Source organism: Tinamus guttatus, unplaced genomic scaffold, assembly GCF_059628265.1.
Source record: "Tinamus guttatus ecotype Peru unplaced genomic scaffold, ASM5962826v1 Tinamus_guttatus_pri_ptg000033l, whole genome shotgun sequence".
NCBI classification, from domain to species: Eukaryota; Metazoa; Chordata; class Aves; order Tinamiformes; family Tinamidae; genus Tinamus; species Tinamus guttatus.
Window position 1 is genome coordinate 1409673 of NW_028288567.1, and position 15706 is coordinate 1425378.

Sequence of the window (15706 nt, forward strand, 5' to 3'; positions counted from 1 at the left end):
ATATCAAAGGCCTGTCGAAACCCCTACAAGGAAACTCTGTCTCAAAACAAACCTGGTGAGCAGCCAGACACTCAGATTTAGCGCACCAGCCACCCCAGTAACGCTCAGCACACTGCGGCACCGCTCATGGTAACATCAGAGTGGTTCTGCAACTAGGTGCACAGTTTTAGAAGGCTGATAAAAACCTTTACAAGGAAGGTGAGCAATAGAAGGAGAAAGACCTACTTCGTTATTTTCTTTTCTCTCAAAAAGATGAGGAAAATCTGACAAAGGTACTTCTCTAGCCTGTGAAAATCTTGCCAAACCTCAGAAGCCCCATAAAATCTTTGTGAGTCAAGCTTTAAGAAAGTCCACAACAGATTTACCTGGGCAAATACTTTGCAGCCTGTAACATTCCCTTCCTACCTTGCTGTGTTAGGAGACTGATGTATTAGATTTGATTACACGAATAAGAATCTCAAATGCTGAAAATATTTCTCCATTTATTGTCAAGTAATCCATTACATGGAAAAGGCTTAATAGATTTTTTTAAAAACTATATCTTAACACGAAAACATATGCAGGCTATAACTGTATTCATTTTCAAGTAAAGCTGTTGCTAGGAGGGACAATAGCTGAGTTTTCAGCAATGCCAGGGACAAGCACAGGCAATAAAAATGGATACATTATCCAAATGAAAAGAATGCATTCAGAAAGGAAACTGGCAGTGGCCAGAGTTGGAATTTGGCCAGACCATCTATATATATATTTATGCACAACAAAACAGACCAAGCTGGAGCACAAAACTGGAGGCCAGCGCTCTAAGGTATCGGCTTCACGCGGTCGCTCGCCGCTGTAGAGCCGTTCCCGACGCAACGTCACCTCCTCCTCACCCGCGCTCCCTCCATGCTCTCTCCAAACACTCAAATGCACCTCAAGCCTCGTGTTGCTACATATCCCTAGATATGCAAGTGATCCCCAGATTCGTAAGTGATTTTCTCTTCACTCTGTCCTACCTTTAGAATCACTGTTCTCACTCAACAGTTTCAGCTAAGTTGATGAACTTCAGGTCTTCCTTCTAGCAGGCTAAAGACAAGCCTTATTTAGCTGCAAAGTGAGCAGAAAGCCTTAAACACATTAATTGGTTTTAAGTTCTTTCAACGTTTATCCTTTTTTCCTAATATTTAGACTAAATAGCTGTCCACGTATACGCCTTGCATCTAAAATACTATGATAAACAAGGTGGTTCAAGTATCTTCTAAGGGAAGGATTGATCCTTCACACACTTTCTGCCGCTGCTGGACTAGCGAGTTGTTCCAGAAGCAGCAAAACCTGGTGTCCCAAAAACTTGTTGCTCAGCTTTGGCCTCCCCAACATGCTGGGCAAGACAAGACAGCTCTGTGGTCAAATATGAAAATGCTGATGCACCGAGTGGCCATGCAGCAGTGGTCAAGTGAGACACACAGTTGCAACACTGGAGCAGGCAGAATACGGCACTAACTTGGATCTCTCTTGTCTGCTCAGCTGCCAGTTCTCGTAGAACTTGCCAGAACAACATCAACTGCAAGATGTGAAACATCTGGCCAGCCCCAGTCAAATTTGCAAGCAGACAAATGAGAAGTATGGGAGTGGTAAGGGAAGGAAGAGATGATAAGCAGCGAATGGCCAAACCCCATAAGGAAATAAGGCTAAAACCAGTCCCTTATCTATCTATACACATAAGATATTCAAGTATCATATTTGTCATGAAAACAGTGTTTAATGGCCTACCTCAAATACCATATTCAAAAAAGTAACTGATGCTCAAACAACTAAAACTGTTTACTCTTCATGTTTTTTCCAGGTGTGTCAAGCAAACACAGATGATCAGACTTCCACAGCAAGAGCACCCACTGGCAGCTTCTGGTTGCTGTACCATCACACAAACGAAACTAAATTTTAATAGCTCAAGTAAATCCTCCTTTGAGCGCCAAAAGTAAAATAAATAAATAAATAAATAGAATTATCATAAAACACACACACCAAAAAAGGACGAGCCAAGCACTCACTCAAGCCCTCGTCCTAATAATTCAATTTTCCAGAAACTGCCTCCTCTTAAATGGCAGCTGCCCCGGCCCTTGTTCTTAGGTCATTTCTAATTTTAGATCTACATAAGTGAGAAGCGGTAATAAAGCTATTAATCTTCTCCAGCTCCATCTGCCTAAATTACAAAACTGGGGTGAATCTCTAACTAATTCAGACTATTAGAACTGTTACATGGGGATGTTTTTTTTTTTTATAACCATAACATTAAACGAAAAGTTTCAAGACTGCACTGCACTGCTCAAAAGAAGCAAAGTCATACACATTAGGTATCTTGCAAAATAAATACCCTCTATCAGGCAGTTTTCCATTCACCAAACCTTTGCTCTCACCCTATCCTTAGTTTTCCTCCTCAAAGAAGCTTTGTAAAAGGTACTCTTTCCATCTAAATAACACTAGCCAAACAATAAAATAGTAGAAAAAGGCAATGAATTCTACTTGAGTGGGATTTAAATCATATACTAGAGACTTATCATTTGCAAGATTCTTAAAAGACTTAGTAAGACTAAAAGACTTAAAAGACTACAAATGTAAGACTCTCTTAAATTGGAGCCATAAACAGTAGCTTCACAAATGTTTAAACGCTGGTACTGCCAGCAGAAAAGTCAGTCATTCCCATCTTCTCACAGCACACCTGCATAATCCATTGGGTTACGCACTGCCTGTGTTTGGGGTTGATTTTTAGGTAGCTCAACAAATAAAGGGGGTGGGTAGTTTTGGTGCGGATTCGGGCCATGCTCCAGATCGTCACCCAACCATTACACAACATGCCTGGCCAATGGAAACTGAAGCAGCTGTGCAAGGATGAGCCTAGAAGGCTGGGACTGGCTGTTTTCACACACACACACACACACACACACACACACACACACACACACAGAGCCTTGCACACAGAACTCCTCCCTGGTGTCACAGAGTCTCTCAGGCACACACACACACACACAGATGGGCCTTATTTATTTCAGTGGCTGCATACGTAAACAGCTGGAATATTTTCTTGACGGTGGTGAGTGCAAGAGCAGTGCAATTACACGCCCTCGCAACCTGCACTGTAATGTCAGCCTCGGCATTAGAGTTTCTACTCCGCCACAATAAACGCAGGCAGATTACATATCTCGGAGCTGTATTTTGGCTCAGTTTGCACAGGAAAGTTACACCACTAAGCTTATATTCCATAAAGGATTTACTAGCTGCTCTTTCTAATCAAGATTGCACAAGTCTTCCATTTTTAAGACTCTATTTTCAGCTGCTTAAAGCCTTGCCAAACTAACTTCTGGCAAGACAACTCTTTCTCTCACATACACCTGACAGAGAAAGGGAAAGCGATGGGTTTTGTTCATTTCAGTTTCTTTATAGAAAAGTAATTTCTCTGAATAAAGTAACGGAGAACATGGATTTTTTCCTCCAGTTTTCCTGAAAAGCTCTGAAGTTTCTATGCTTTATAGCAATTATATTAAATATATATGAGAAGGAGAAATTACTTCTTGGACATCAAGGCGCAATGCAAAAGCATAATGCCATCTCAAGTTCCAGCTCAGACCTAATTGCACTGTAAGAGTGAAAATTCCTACTTCATACACCATGCAGTGTATCTGGAGATAAATAGTTTAACCCTCTAAGAGGCTGTTTCTCTTCAGATCAGATGGACAAGACTTTCCCTGCAATTACTTGGCTTACTTCCTGAGAGCTCAGCATAAAGCAGCAGAATAAGGAAAGGTGCAGAGAACAGGGAGACATCCCTCAGGTACTCTTGATCCTGTGTTTTCAGGCACTCAAAAAGACACACTAAAAACATTAAAAATAAAGCCATGCCTAGAAGAAATGGGAGGAATGAAAACATACCAGGGAAATAGCAAATTCAGACCTAAGCAGGAAGGGAAGGCAGAATTGACTGCCACAACACAGTATCCCTTAGGCAGTTGGCACGTAATCCAGTGCTGCCCTTCCACAGGCATTCCCCCATTCAAAAATAAGTGAGTTTCCTTTGCACCCTTCTCCACTGGTGCTCCTTAGGAACTGCAATTTTCTGTTTGTTTTATCCAGAGGTAGGTGAATCACAAACAAGGATCGACCTACACTAAAAAAAGCGCAGATAGCAACAAAAACACAAAAACATCACCAGTAAAAAAACAACAGCGGGTGCTTTTACTCTAAGTGCCTGTGCCAGCAGGCAGTAGTTTTCTAAAAATAAAATTTAGAGACCATTTCAATACTAATCTTCTAGAGAGGCCCCCTCTAGCTAAATGTTGCAAGAGGAAAATGAAAGATAAGCTTGCTTCTTCTGACACGCCGCTGACATTAGACGAACTACAGAGCAAAAACTGTGCTAAAGCCTGTCCATGATTCAGCGATGAGAGATGGGAACTTCCTGGAGTGATTTTACATGTTACTAAAGCAGGACAAGGGTCCTTGTATCGCAACCTCTTTTCCTGACACACACAGCATGTGCTCAGAGGTTTACGCTGTGCTCCTGCTCCTCATCCTCCTCCTACGCAAAGACAGAGCGAACCTTTGCTCCTGGGCCTCGGCAGAAACAACTCGCTCCACTCTCCTTATCAAGGCAGCTCACAAATTACATAAAAATCCCTATTACAAATAGTAAAATAAGTTCAAAGATCCCAGCTTGATCTCAGCATAGCCTACACATAATTGATACACATCACAGAAAGCTGTACATAAAGCCAAGAATTACCTAGAAATTCAATACAAAGGCATAACATAATCTAAAGGTTTGTCTGATACTGTCCAAATCTACTGCAGTCACATCAGGCATCTCTGGATATTCGAACAGAAAAAAAACAAAACAAGAACTGCTGTGTTTCCCCATTTCACACACCCTGACTTTCCTCCCCACCAAGCAAGTGGTGATTATTCCTCAAAATGAAATACTGAGAGCTCATGTTACAACTGCAGGAAGAAAGGAGAGAGGAGAAAAACAGGGCTGGAAGTAGAGATGGGTCTCCATCCAACAAGTCAGCCAGCAAATTTTGATGTAATTGGTTAAAGGCGAAACACAGCTAGCAAACCAAATTTCGATTTTACTGCACCTAGCTGAACATAAAAGGAAGGAGGCAAGGAAAACTCCTCAACTGACAGAAACAAAATATTCTTACTGCTTAGATACCATCTCCGTGCCAATACAGAGCAGCAACAGGCAATAGCACTTGCTTAGTTCACTTTTTCCTGAGCCCTGCATGTTTTTAAGCTCTGCGGCCGCGCGGGCCTCCCTCCTGCCGGGCCACACGGCCCAGCTCCGCAGCGGGAACTCCTGCACGAGAGGACGAGGGCGGCCTGTCCAAACGCCTTGAAGCCAAGCAAGCCTTCCTTCTGCAAGCCCTAACTATTTTTAGCCATTTCATTAAATATGCTGATATTAAACTTTAAGTAGTAATAATTACCAACCCAGAGAGGTTCAGATCCAGGAGATAGCTGCCTTAAAACTAGTTTTGTAGGTGAGCAGGGGGTTATTACAGGGTTACCTCCACAGATAAGCTCCATCTCCCTCCCATTCCATCTACTAGGCTGTTTCATAGCTTGTTTTGCTTGTGTATGAAATGAGAAATTATAGTATACCATGAATACACAGCTCTTCAAATACTGCAAGTGAACTAGAAAAGAAAATATCCACATAATAAGATAAGGATACATAATAAGGTACATATTAAGGTAAAGAGATAAGGTTTTTTGTCAACAAAAGATCAAGCACTCTTGAGTTTGCTTTTTTTGGAACACATCTTACAATAAATGCAGGAAAATATTTAGAAATGCCTTTCAAAGGTGCCTTTCAAATCACACTAATACACCCATTTTTGCGCATCCTAACAGGACAGCTCCTACAAGGAAAGCAATACACGAAAAGATTTTGGGAAACTAAAAAATGCCAAAGAGTTAAGATGGCCTTTCTTTGAAAGCAGATTAAAAATAAAGTAGCACTGCTAGTCTATCTGAACATTCTTCATAAAAAGATATTCAGTTTTCCTTTTGGTAAGAAACATTATGGAGTTCAAGGGAACAACACAGATATTCATCATACTCTGCCCTTTAAAAATCAAAGGCAACCAATTATAGCCAAATTCTCTCTTATACTTGCATCTTAAGAAGAAAAAGATTATGGAAAGGAGAAGTATCTTTACAACTTCTCTTCCCATTCCTTTCTCTGTCCTGCTTGCTCAGTTATACTCTGTCTCTTTACATAACATCAATTGCATCTGCAAACAAAAACACCTATGTTTATCAGAAAGCACAGATTAGAGTTGCTGATATAGACACAGGTCATGTAATTTCTCTGGAAAATCCTCTATGATCCTAAGATGAAAGCACAGGTTTTTATGGGAGTGTGGGGGAGAAGGGCAGACCTAGCTCCTAGGTTTTCCTCGGCTGTGACAGCTTTATTCAACAAAGCATACTAACAATTTAGCAGTTATGGCAAAGCCAAGGAGAAAAAAAAAATAGAGAAAAAAAAAAACACAGACAGAACTCACTATAGCATCTTCATTTGTTGTTGAGTCTTCTCCTACAAGCTACATACATATAAACTTACATGAAAAAGGTTTATTCTGAATCTAATTTACAGGCTGAGTTTAAGTCCGTAATTATAAATGTTCACGGCATTTCTCACCCAATGATGGAAAAGAAAAAAAAAAAAGAAAAGAAAAAGAAACATAGCTTCAACACAACATCTGAAGCAGAATAATTCCTCCGATTAAATATCCAGTGAACTTATTTAACTGAGGGAAACAAAAATAAATCAACGCACCAAGTGCTCTCTGCTGCTCAAAAAATAAAAAAGGAGTCCTTTGTCTTCTCCATGAATTCATACGCACCTACCATCTTTTATTTACCTTCACAAAGGCAGAACATTTTGAAGCTATTCCTCGACTTAGTTTGGGGCACGGAAGATAGAGAGAAGAACGCTGCAGCAATGTCACCTTGAGATGCACCAGTGCCAGACACAGACCCTGAGCATTTCAGTTCTGAGCTGACATATAAAGTACTCCGTCAGAGTACTTTACAAGAGAGAACCGAAGTGGCAATATATTATAAAGTCTACCAGTCTGGAAATACATAAATTACTTTGCTTACATATACTGAAGGCATAAAAACATATCTTTCTTTTTTTATTTTTTTCCTGCATGCATTGGTGAACACTGCTGAAGGTAGACAAATAAGCTATTCTATTTTGTAGCTTTTGATATAAAGCATATTAATTTCTTCATATCAAACAGGAAGAGACACTTAAACTGAAAATTCTTACTAGCATTTGCTTAAAATTATCTTCCTCCCCCACCCTCAAAAAATAAAAAAATAAATAAATGCCATGCTTCATACTTGAAAGTGAAGGGCCTCCTTACCCATACACCATCCTAGAAAAAACTTCTGTGTAGCTGTTTAGTTTCAAATAAACAAAACTAAGACATTTCAAGACTGTAAAACAAAGGGTTTCAGTTGTCAGGACACATCAGCAATGCCAATCAGTGGATGCTTCAAGAAAACTCCATGATTTGCAGATCATGCTAAGACCATTTTCCAAGCAATAGGCAAAAGAAACCACACAGTTCTGCAGTCAGCAGTAAAAGCTATCCCAAAGAAACTGCCTTCAGAGTTGACAACCACAGCGTCACGGGATGACAGCTTGAATTTAACTAGCACATTCAATATACGCAGCGAATACACAGGGTCATTTGCTGTATGGCTTTAATGTTACCATTACGCCGATCAGCTTTCCCGTTTCCAATTCAAAATGCACACAACACCTTGAAAATCAATCCTTCCTCCTGAAAGGACTTGGTATTTAAAGGCTTAAAGCAGACATTTAAAATGTACCTGCCACTGCAAACACTATGTGGACTTCTTTTAATGAGCAAATACAAATGGATTTTTAAAAAAGCGTATCTGGGAAAGCTTGAGCTGCACGAGGCAAGGCAGTTTTGAAGCAGTGCAAGGTTTGCGATAGTTCTAGCCCAACAGACCAGAAACTTGCTTGCTGCTGCCACCAGCTCCTCAGGAAGCACTGGGACCTCACCTAGGATATCCACAGAAACTCTGTGCATCCCGGAAGGGCACATGAAAGAAGGGTACCCAAAGGCACATTAGCACAGATGCTTCAGCTCTTGTAGCCTAACAAAAAAAAAGAAAAAAAAAAAAGTGCTCCATCTGGGTCAACATCGACTTTCTGACTAACCCGGAGTCTGACCAGACTCCAGAGGTGCGTGTTGCCATTCCTTTTTTTCCTTGTTTACATGGAAAAGATCTGCAGGTGCAGCCTGAGCAGAAGAAAGGGAAAGAAATTTAGAAGGGCTGTGCATGTTCCCCTCCCCTCTCCAAGGTCTGAGGGCATATAAAGAACTGGCGGCTGTTTCCTTGCACAAAGTGCCGTAGCTGGGATGAAAATCAGTGTATTCAAGGTCAAGACTAGAGCCCTCCTTAGCATTTCAGTTCAGCCTGTCATCTTGATGAGCCCGCAAATACTAGCAAGTAAAAAAATAAGTTCAATAATAATTGCAAAGCAAGCATGCAGAGGAAAATAATAATAATAAAAAAGCCCTAGAGATGGTGTAATTAGCTCTGCTAACAGTAAATGAAGCACCATTTAGTCAAGAAACATTCTCTGTATCGGAGTTTCTGTGGAAGACATTCGCTCTGTTCGGAAGCAGCAGCAAAGACGGCCACTGTTGCAAGGAAGAGAAGACCTACTCTTGTGAGATGAGCTTCGAGTCAGGCTCCTCAGTCCCGTGCCCTGACAGTTTTAAATGGAAACCATTTAGAGATGGCACATATTCAGAGCCAGCTTGTGCATGCTCATAAGTTTAGCCATATCGACCATGTACATGGTACAGATCAACTCTCTTTTAAGAGATGTACATCTCGCATGAAACGCTGAAGCAGAGCGACCCGAGCGCTCAGGAGAGCGCTTGCTTCTGCTTGTGCTAAAGCGAGATATTGACTAAGAGATGCTGCCACTTAAAACACCTACCACAACAGAGTCGCAGTTGTGATGTTTTGAAGAGGTGCAGAATAGCATCTCCATCCCAAAAGGCATGCGATGAGAAACCTGCGAGGGGAAACCCACAGCTGCCCCGCACTCACACGTCCCCTTCCACTGCCCACGCCGCAATGCCCGCACCGACGCCGCGCTCACCCGCCGCGCCGCGGGGCCCTTACCTGTGTATCCTGCCCACCAGCCCCAGGAGGCCACCATGGCCAGGAGCCACTTGAAGAGGACGCCCTCGAGGTACCAGAAGCGCGCACTGTCCAGCACGCGCAGTGGCTGCAGCGCCAGCAGGTAGAGCACGTAGGACGGGATGGCCACGGCGTTGTTGGCCACCATGAAGGCGAAGCGGAGCAGCGCCTTGAGCAGGACGCAGCCCGCGCGCACCACACTCTCCGCCATCCCTCAGGGCACCGTCCTGCGGCGACACGAGACACGCGGCGGCCGTTACGTTACCGGCAGCACGAGACACGCGGCGGCCGTTACCGGCGGGACGCGACGGCGCGAGGCGGCGCTTAGGGCGCGCGGGGCCGGGGGCGGCCGAGCCCGGCGCCGCTCCCCGCGCCGTTACCGCCCGCGCGCGCCCGCCCAGCCTCCATCTTCCCCCGAGAAAGGTCGCGGCCGCCGCTGCCCGCCCGCGTCGCCGCGGCGGGGCCGGGCCGGGCCGGGCGGCGCGTTGCCGTGCGGGGGGCGCTCACCTCCGGCGCGGCGGCGGCGCGGCGGCGGAAGCGGCGGCGCTGGGCGGCGGGCGGCGGCGCATGGACGCGGCCCGGGGCTGGCCCGGCCGCGCTGCTCGCCCTGCGCCTCCCTGCCGAGACACGAGGGCGGGCGGGGAGGCGGGCGCCGGGCGGGCGGGCGCAGAGCGGCGCTGCCCCCCTGCACCTGTTGGGGCGGCCGGAGCGGGGCGGAACGGGCCGGGGCGGCTCCTACGGCGGCGCCGCCAGCGCCGCGGCGCGGGCAGCGGGGCCCGCCGCGGGCTCCTGCCGGCTGCGGCGGCGCGCGCTGCCCGCCCCCGCCGCTGCGTGCGCGCCGTGACCGCGCGCGCCCCGCAGCGCCCGCCCCGCCGGCCGGGCACGAGCGCGCGGGCGCGCGCCCCCGCCGCTCCCCCCGCGCGGCGCCGCGCACCGGCCCCGCGCACCGGCCCCGGCCCCGGCCGCCCTGTTGGGTTAAAAGGACGGGCGGCTCGAGGCGGAGGGGGGAGGAGGAGGAGGAGGAGGCCTCCCTGTCCCTCGCTGCCGCCACGCGAGCACGGAGACTCCCTGCGTGCCCTCAAACGGGAGCATCCCGCAGTGCTGCACGGGGCTGGCGCCTTCCGAGCTTGTCCGTGGCCGCATGTCCGCCCCCCGCCAGAGCCCCGGGGAGGCCGTAGGCCTTGCACTCCCCAGCTTCGCTCGTGCCGCTCATAAGCGGAGCAAAACTGTGGTTTTAACTCGGTTTAGCTCCTCGGGGAAGGGTGGCTGCTGGGGACAACCCAATGTACCTCGAGAAGGAGATGTGACCAGAAGGTCATTCGTGCTGAAAAGGGAAGTTTTCAAGCCATCTCATGACTGAAAGATAGGGACCACACCGTGCCTTGCACGAGCATCTTGCTTCTCAGTAAGGCCTCTTCAGCGAGGACTGTACAAACAACAGGACTGAACCCAAACCTCCGCTCCAGGCAGCAAAGAGTTGTTATTGCAGATAGGTTTCGTTTTAGAAATGCAAACAACCAAATAATGTCATCATGTTCTATCTGAACAAAACAAGGCAAAAATTGCTGACCTTCTTGATAAAGAGGACACGTCTTGCGTAAGTGTTTCCAACTCTGGGTGTTTTTCGATGTTATTTTTATTACTAGGTTAAATGCGACAGTTGCACTCAGTAATCGCTCTGGAGCCAGCTGTAGCTGTGCTGAACTGTTACCAGCTCCAGTTAAGACTAGTTTGTTTTTTCCTCACCATATGTGAACAACTCACAGCATGCACTTCAACTAATTCTCAACCAAATTTTGCTCTGAAGTCCTCAGGAAGAAAAAGGATAACTGTTAGGAAAAAGTAATGTTAACATTTTCATTTTCAGATCTCAACAGTAAAAAGAAGACATTACTCTAAGATGAAAAACATGGATTGTGACTTATTTTTATATTCATTTAGAGGCTATTAATAATTGTACTTGCACTGTGCTACTTGGAATAATATCTTCAAATATAGTGCATCCACATGAGGGTTTCTGCAGAAATTGTGTTAGATGACTAATGAGTTAGGTAATTTATACCGCAGAAAAGACTTGCACGTGGGGAAGCAGCCAGACAAAGCATTCTTTGTCAGAGGGACTGCCCTAGAGCTTAGGAAGCTGTGGTTAAACATTTTGCTGAATGAGCTAATAGCAAGGACCCACCCTGTTCCTCATTTCCTGGCCCTCATATGGACAACCCGTGTCCTGGGGAGCACACACAGTGAAATACCTGATCTTGGGAAGCCTGTTGTCTGTCCATCCGTCCCTCTGTAGCTCCAAAGAACCCGTTCTGCTTTGCAGGAACGCACACACGTACATATCTTGGTATTACTGCAGATAATAAGGGACTTTTTCATTTGGGCAATAACTGTTAATGCAGGAGCTCAGCAGTTTCACAATATGTATTTTTTAATTCTGATTTCTAGAGGCAGAAAGCTCCAAGAAATTGTGAGCTTTCGCAACACAGTCTGTCATTTTAGTTATTACAAAGGCAAACCGAAAAAGTTGTATAAAGCAACTCTTGATTTGTAGCCTTTTAAACTATTTCTCTAAAGTTAACATTTTTTGACTGAGCATCTCCCTCTTACTATGTCTTTTCCAAGCTTGCAGACAATATTAACAGTGATGTCATTACCGATCATTGTAAAAATACATTTTAAATGTGCTTATTAGCTGCTAGATACAGATACTAACATCAGGACTATGAGGTGATTAACTGATGTCAAGGATTGCTGGAGCAGATAATTAAATATTGGAGTTCTCTTCCATCCTGCCTCCCAAAAAGACCCACAACCAAAAGCACATAAAAAGAAGGTTAGACTTGTTAATGCCTGTAAGCAAAAGTAGGGAAAATATGTTCTTACTGAAGTGGAGGTTGTTATAAAGTAACAATAAATAAATAAAAAAAATCTATATGGATAGCTATTTTAAAAAGTTATTGTATATAAAGTTTTTGCATATAAATTGCAAGCGACCTGCACGATCTGGAAGTATCTTTGTTCACACAGACTAGATTGGATCATGGTATTTGGCTGCAAGATTTAAGTCATTTTTTATGTGAAGAAGATAACATGTTTTTGTTTGTTTGTTTTTGAGTCCACTTTAAGTTATTAGTCCGTGAAGGCCTGAATTCTCACACACCACCACTCCATGGTGCCCCTTTGCATTTGGCCTTTGCAGTAAGGGCAGAGCGGCCTACAAGCCCAGCTGCAAGGAGAGAGGGCAGTGCAGGCGACCAGGTAGTCCACAAGTGAGAGGCATGGATTACCATAATGACACCCAGCTTCAAGGCTATAAATACCAAACCAGCCAGGAGACTTGTTTCTAGAATTCAGGAACAGTAAGTTTGGGATTGCTTTTGAACCTCTGTCTGGGTCAAAGACTGTGAACAAAAAGCTGTTGTTTATCTTGCCCACATTCAGGCAGTTGACCCGATTTGCTTTTCTTAGAGCAGTTTGAAGTCACAAATACTGTAGGGTCTGACAGAGAAAAAAAAAAAAAAAAAAAAAGGATGTACTCATTTTCTGGTAGCACTAAAACCAAAATTGCCTTTAAAAATCACAAAGTCATAGAGCAAAGACAAAAAAACAGCATCCGAACCTGCAGAGCAGAATCCAATTTCTAAGAAAGAACAAGTTATTACTTAGAAAATTACATAAAATTTTATAAAAAACAGCATGAGAGAAAAGAGGAGAATGGACAACACTGACACAGAGAACTGCAAGAACAGGAGCATATGCAGAGTGCAGGCTGCTGGAAGGCATGTAGCACAAAATAGAGCATATTACTCAAGGAAGGATAATTCTTGAGAGCAGTTCAATTCAATTAAGCAGTTAGTTTGGATTTAGAAAAATATCAATTTAAATAAACATTGAAATAAAAAATTACAACTTTGTTTTTCATTAGCTGCCATGAAGAAAAAGGAAAGGACCTGTGAAGGAAAAAAAAAAAAAAAGGGATGAATTTGTGGTCCCTTAAAAAGAGAGAAAGAAATCTGCTGTCTTCTATTCTGAGCCATTTATTCCTGAAACTGAGGATGTAAAATACTATGGGTTTGGAGGATTTGGGCATTGCTGTCCTCAGAATATCAAGCATTTTATTCATGACAGTATTTTCATGACAGTAATAGTTAATCCTTCACAAATATTCTCTAACCAGCTTCCCTTTTATCATCTATAGAAGAGGTAAACTCACCTCTTTTCTCTACATAAATCCTTAACTTTAGAGAATAATGTTATCAGTTATCCATCTCCATCAGCTGTACATCTCAGGAGGGATAGAGAAAATAGGCTTGTTAAATTCCCTTGATCCTGTGTCCTTACTGTTTTTCTCTTATCATTGAATGGTAGACCACTCCCTTTGAAAGCCCTGCTTGAAATCATCCTTTAGACACAGGAATGCTTTCAAAGACTCATATACTATTACATTTATCACACACAATACTCACACAATACTCAAAGAACAAGCATTTTTCTTGTCTGTTTATTTTTTCTTGCTTTTTTCTTTCTCCCCCCCGCCCTAAGGAAGTAAATGGTACCAATCTATTTGCAAGTAAAAACATCTTTAACTGAAAGGTCATCTTCTCTGTTCTCCGAAGGACACTTCAGGGTATCATAAAGCAGCCACTGAAATGAAGCAAATTGTTGCATTGACTTCAATGTTTGGTTCATGGTCAATGTCCAGTAAAGAGACCTTAACTTACCTGGCATGGGGTCACCCCTCCAGACCCGCCATGTGGCATCATCCCTCACCAAGATGAGCCAACCGCAGGAAGCTCTATCCTGTGGTGTCATCATTTTTGCTTGTTTCTCTTGTATTTTAAGTCCTTGGATACGAGCCTAGGCTTTTTGCACTAAAAAATACTATAGGCCTCAGAGAAAATATGTCACAAGTGTTGCCAAAAACTTCAAGCTTGTGACAAACACATGTTTTTGAGTTTGTTTTTCCTCTGTGATCTTGAGTTCACAGACAGCGTAAGTTCCAAGACTGCGGGGTGCCAATGTAAGGCTTTGAGTTGTTTTGGGGGCATCTTTTCCTGGCATAAGGTAGCAAAGATCTCCTGGTTTAAAACAAACTATCTGTATAAACATACAACTGTCCAAAGAACCCCAAAAGTTATTGCTAGTATAAGAAACAAACAGACTAAACACAGAGAAGGTATTTCTTCTGAATAAATTAAATAGGGGTGAAGTAGCAGTGTCATGGTGTTTGACCGCAAATCTGTCTTTTTAAATTAGGAGTTCATAAAAATTAGGCAAATCTGATCTTTCCATAACTCGTAGAGTTATTCCAAAGTAGTTTATTCCAAGGTTTTTGGAAGCCTAAATGAAACCAAGTAAACAGTTTATAACTAGCTGTGGAGCACCTGTGATTCTGCTTTATAGAATTTTATATTGTTAGATATGGATAGAAGAACAACTTCTAGGTCTGGTGAAGAAATGTCCTTTCACGTTCTACTGAAGTTTAATACTTAAAGTTCTATCTAAAATAAAGCAAAAAGTAAGGTGCTATGCCCAGCTTCTGGGAACAGCAAACAGGACAAGAGCACAGAAACCATGTGGCACAGAAGACACAACTGTGCTATATTATCAGCTACCAAATTATCAAGTGTGCAGCAGGGAAAAAGAGAAGAGCATTCACATTTAATGCTGGCTCTGGCTCCAGTCCCATCATTCTGTCTTGTAAGTCCTACAGTAAAAGGCATCTTTCTTACACTGCAAACAAATCTCAGGACCGTGTAAGGCTACACTCTCGCTACTCTGCGCTTCAGATCAAACTGATCTGTCGGATTGCTGCTGCACAGTTTAACCTGCCAACATGGCATTGAAACATCAAATGGTATTCTATTAATCACACCGCAGCAGGGCACTCTCTATGAGAATGTATTTCTGTCTCACTTGATAGTTAATTCTTATTTATCATGTGTTTTCCAATAGTTTCCTGAGGCCAAGCCAGTATTAAAATAGATTTGATGGATACTCGCACACAAAAAAAAAAAGATCATAATCATTTTCAGGTGGAGATTGTGCTCTAAAATGTAAAAGCACTCAATTATTTGTGTTTTGTCAAGGTTTCATTTTTAATTATTTTTAGCCATATTTGTTTCCTATGTAGCACAAAAAAGTCATGATAAGTATTATTGGTATTATTTTTCACTAGAAAATATTTAAAGAGACTGCAAGAATCAGCTACAGAGAAGACCCCCAAGCCAGGCAACATTTCAACCAAGGCTCCCCTGGTCTTGCAAAAGGTTTGGGAAGATCCACATCTTTAATGGACTCACTGTTTCTACAGCATAGCAAGATAAAACCCACACACTGTCAAGGAAAGTTGAATCTGGATCGGTGCAGCACATCCATCTTTGTGTCCTCACCATTTGTAGGAAAGGTGAAAAACACAGAACACATGACATTTCCACAGTCTGCCGATTAATTAAGACCAGCA

At 43.4% G+C, this 15706-nt stretch overlaps 1 protein-coding gene across 2 annotated transcripts in view; it reads right to left on the reverse strand.

The window, feature by feature from the left end:
- Positions 1-9771, reverse strand: part of LPGAT1 (lysophosphatidylglycerol acyltransferase 1) — a 51643-nt gene extending 41872 nt beyond the window's left edge. The window contains exons 1-2 of one of the 2 annotated variants that reach the window (XM_088531856.1): positions 9748-9771; positions 9223-9467 (exon numbers count right to left, since the gene is read on the reverse strand). In XM_088531856.1, the coding sequence (XP_088387982.1) occupies positions 9223-9451 (229 nt within the window). In that variant the 5' untranslated portion in view covers positions 9452-9467; positions 9748-9771. Of the gene's footprint in view, positions 1-9222; positions 9494-9747 lie in introns of those variants that run through there. The other variant, XM_088531850.1, reaches the window with a different exon arrangement.
- Between the last annotated feature and the right edge of the window lie 5935 nt (positions 9772-15706).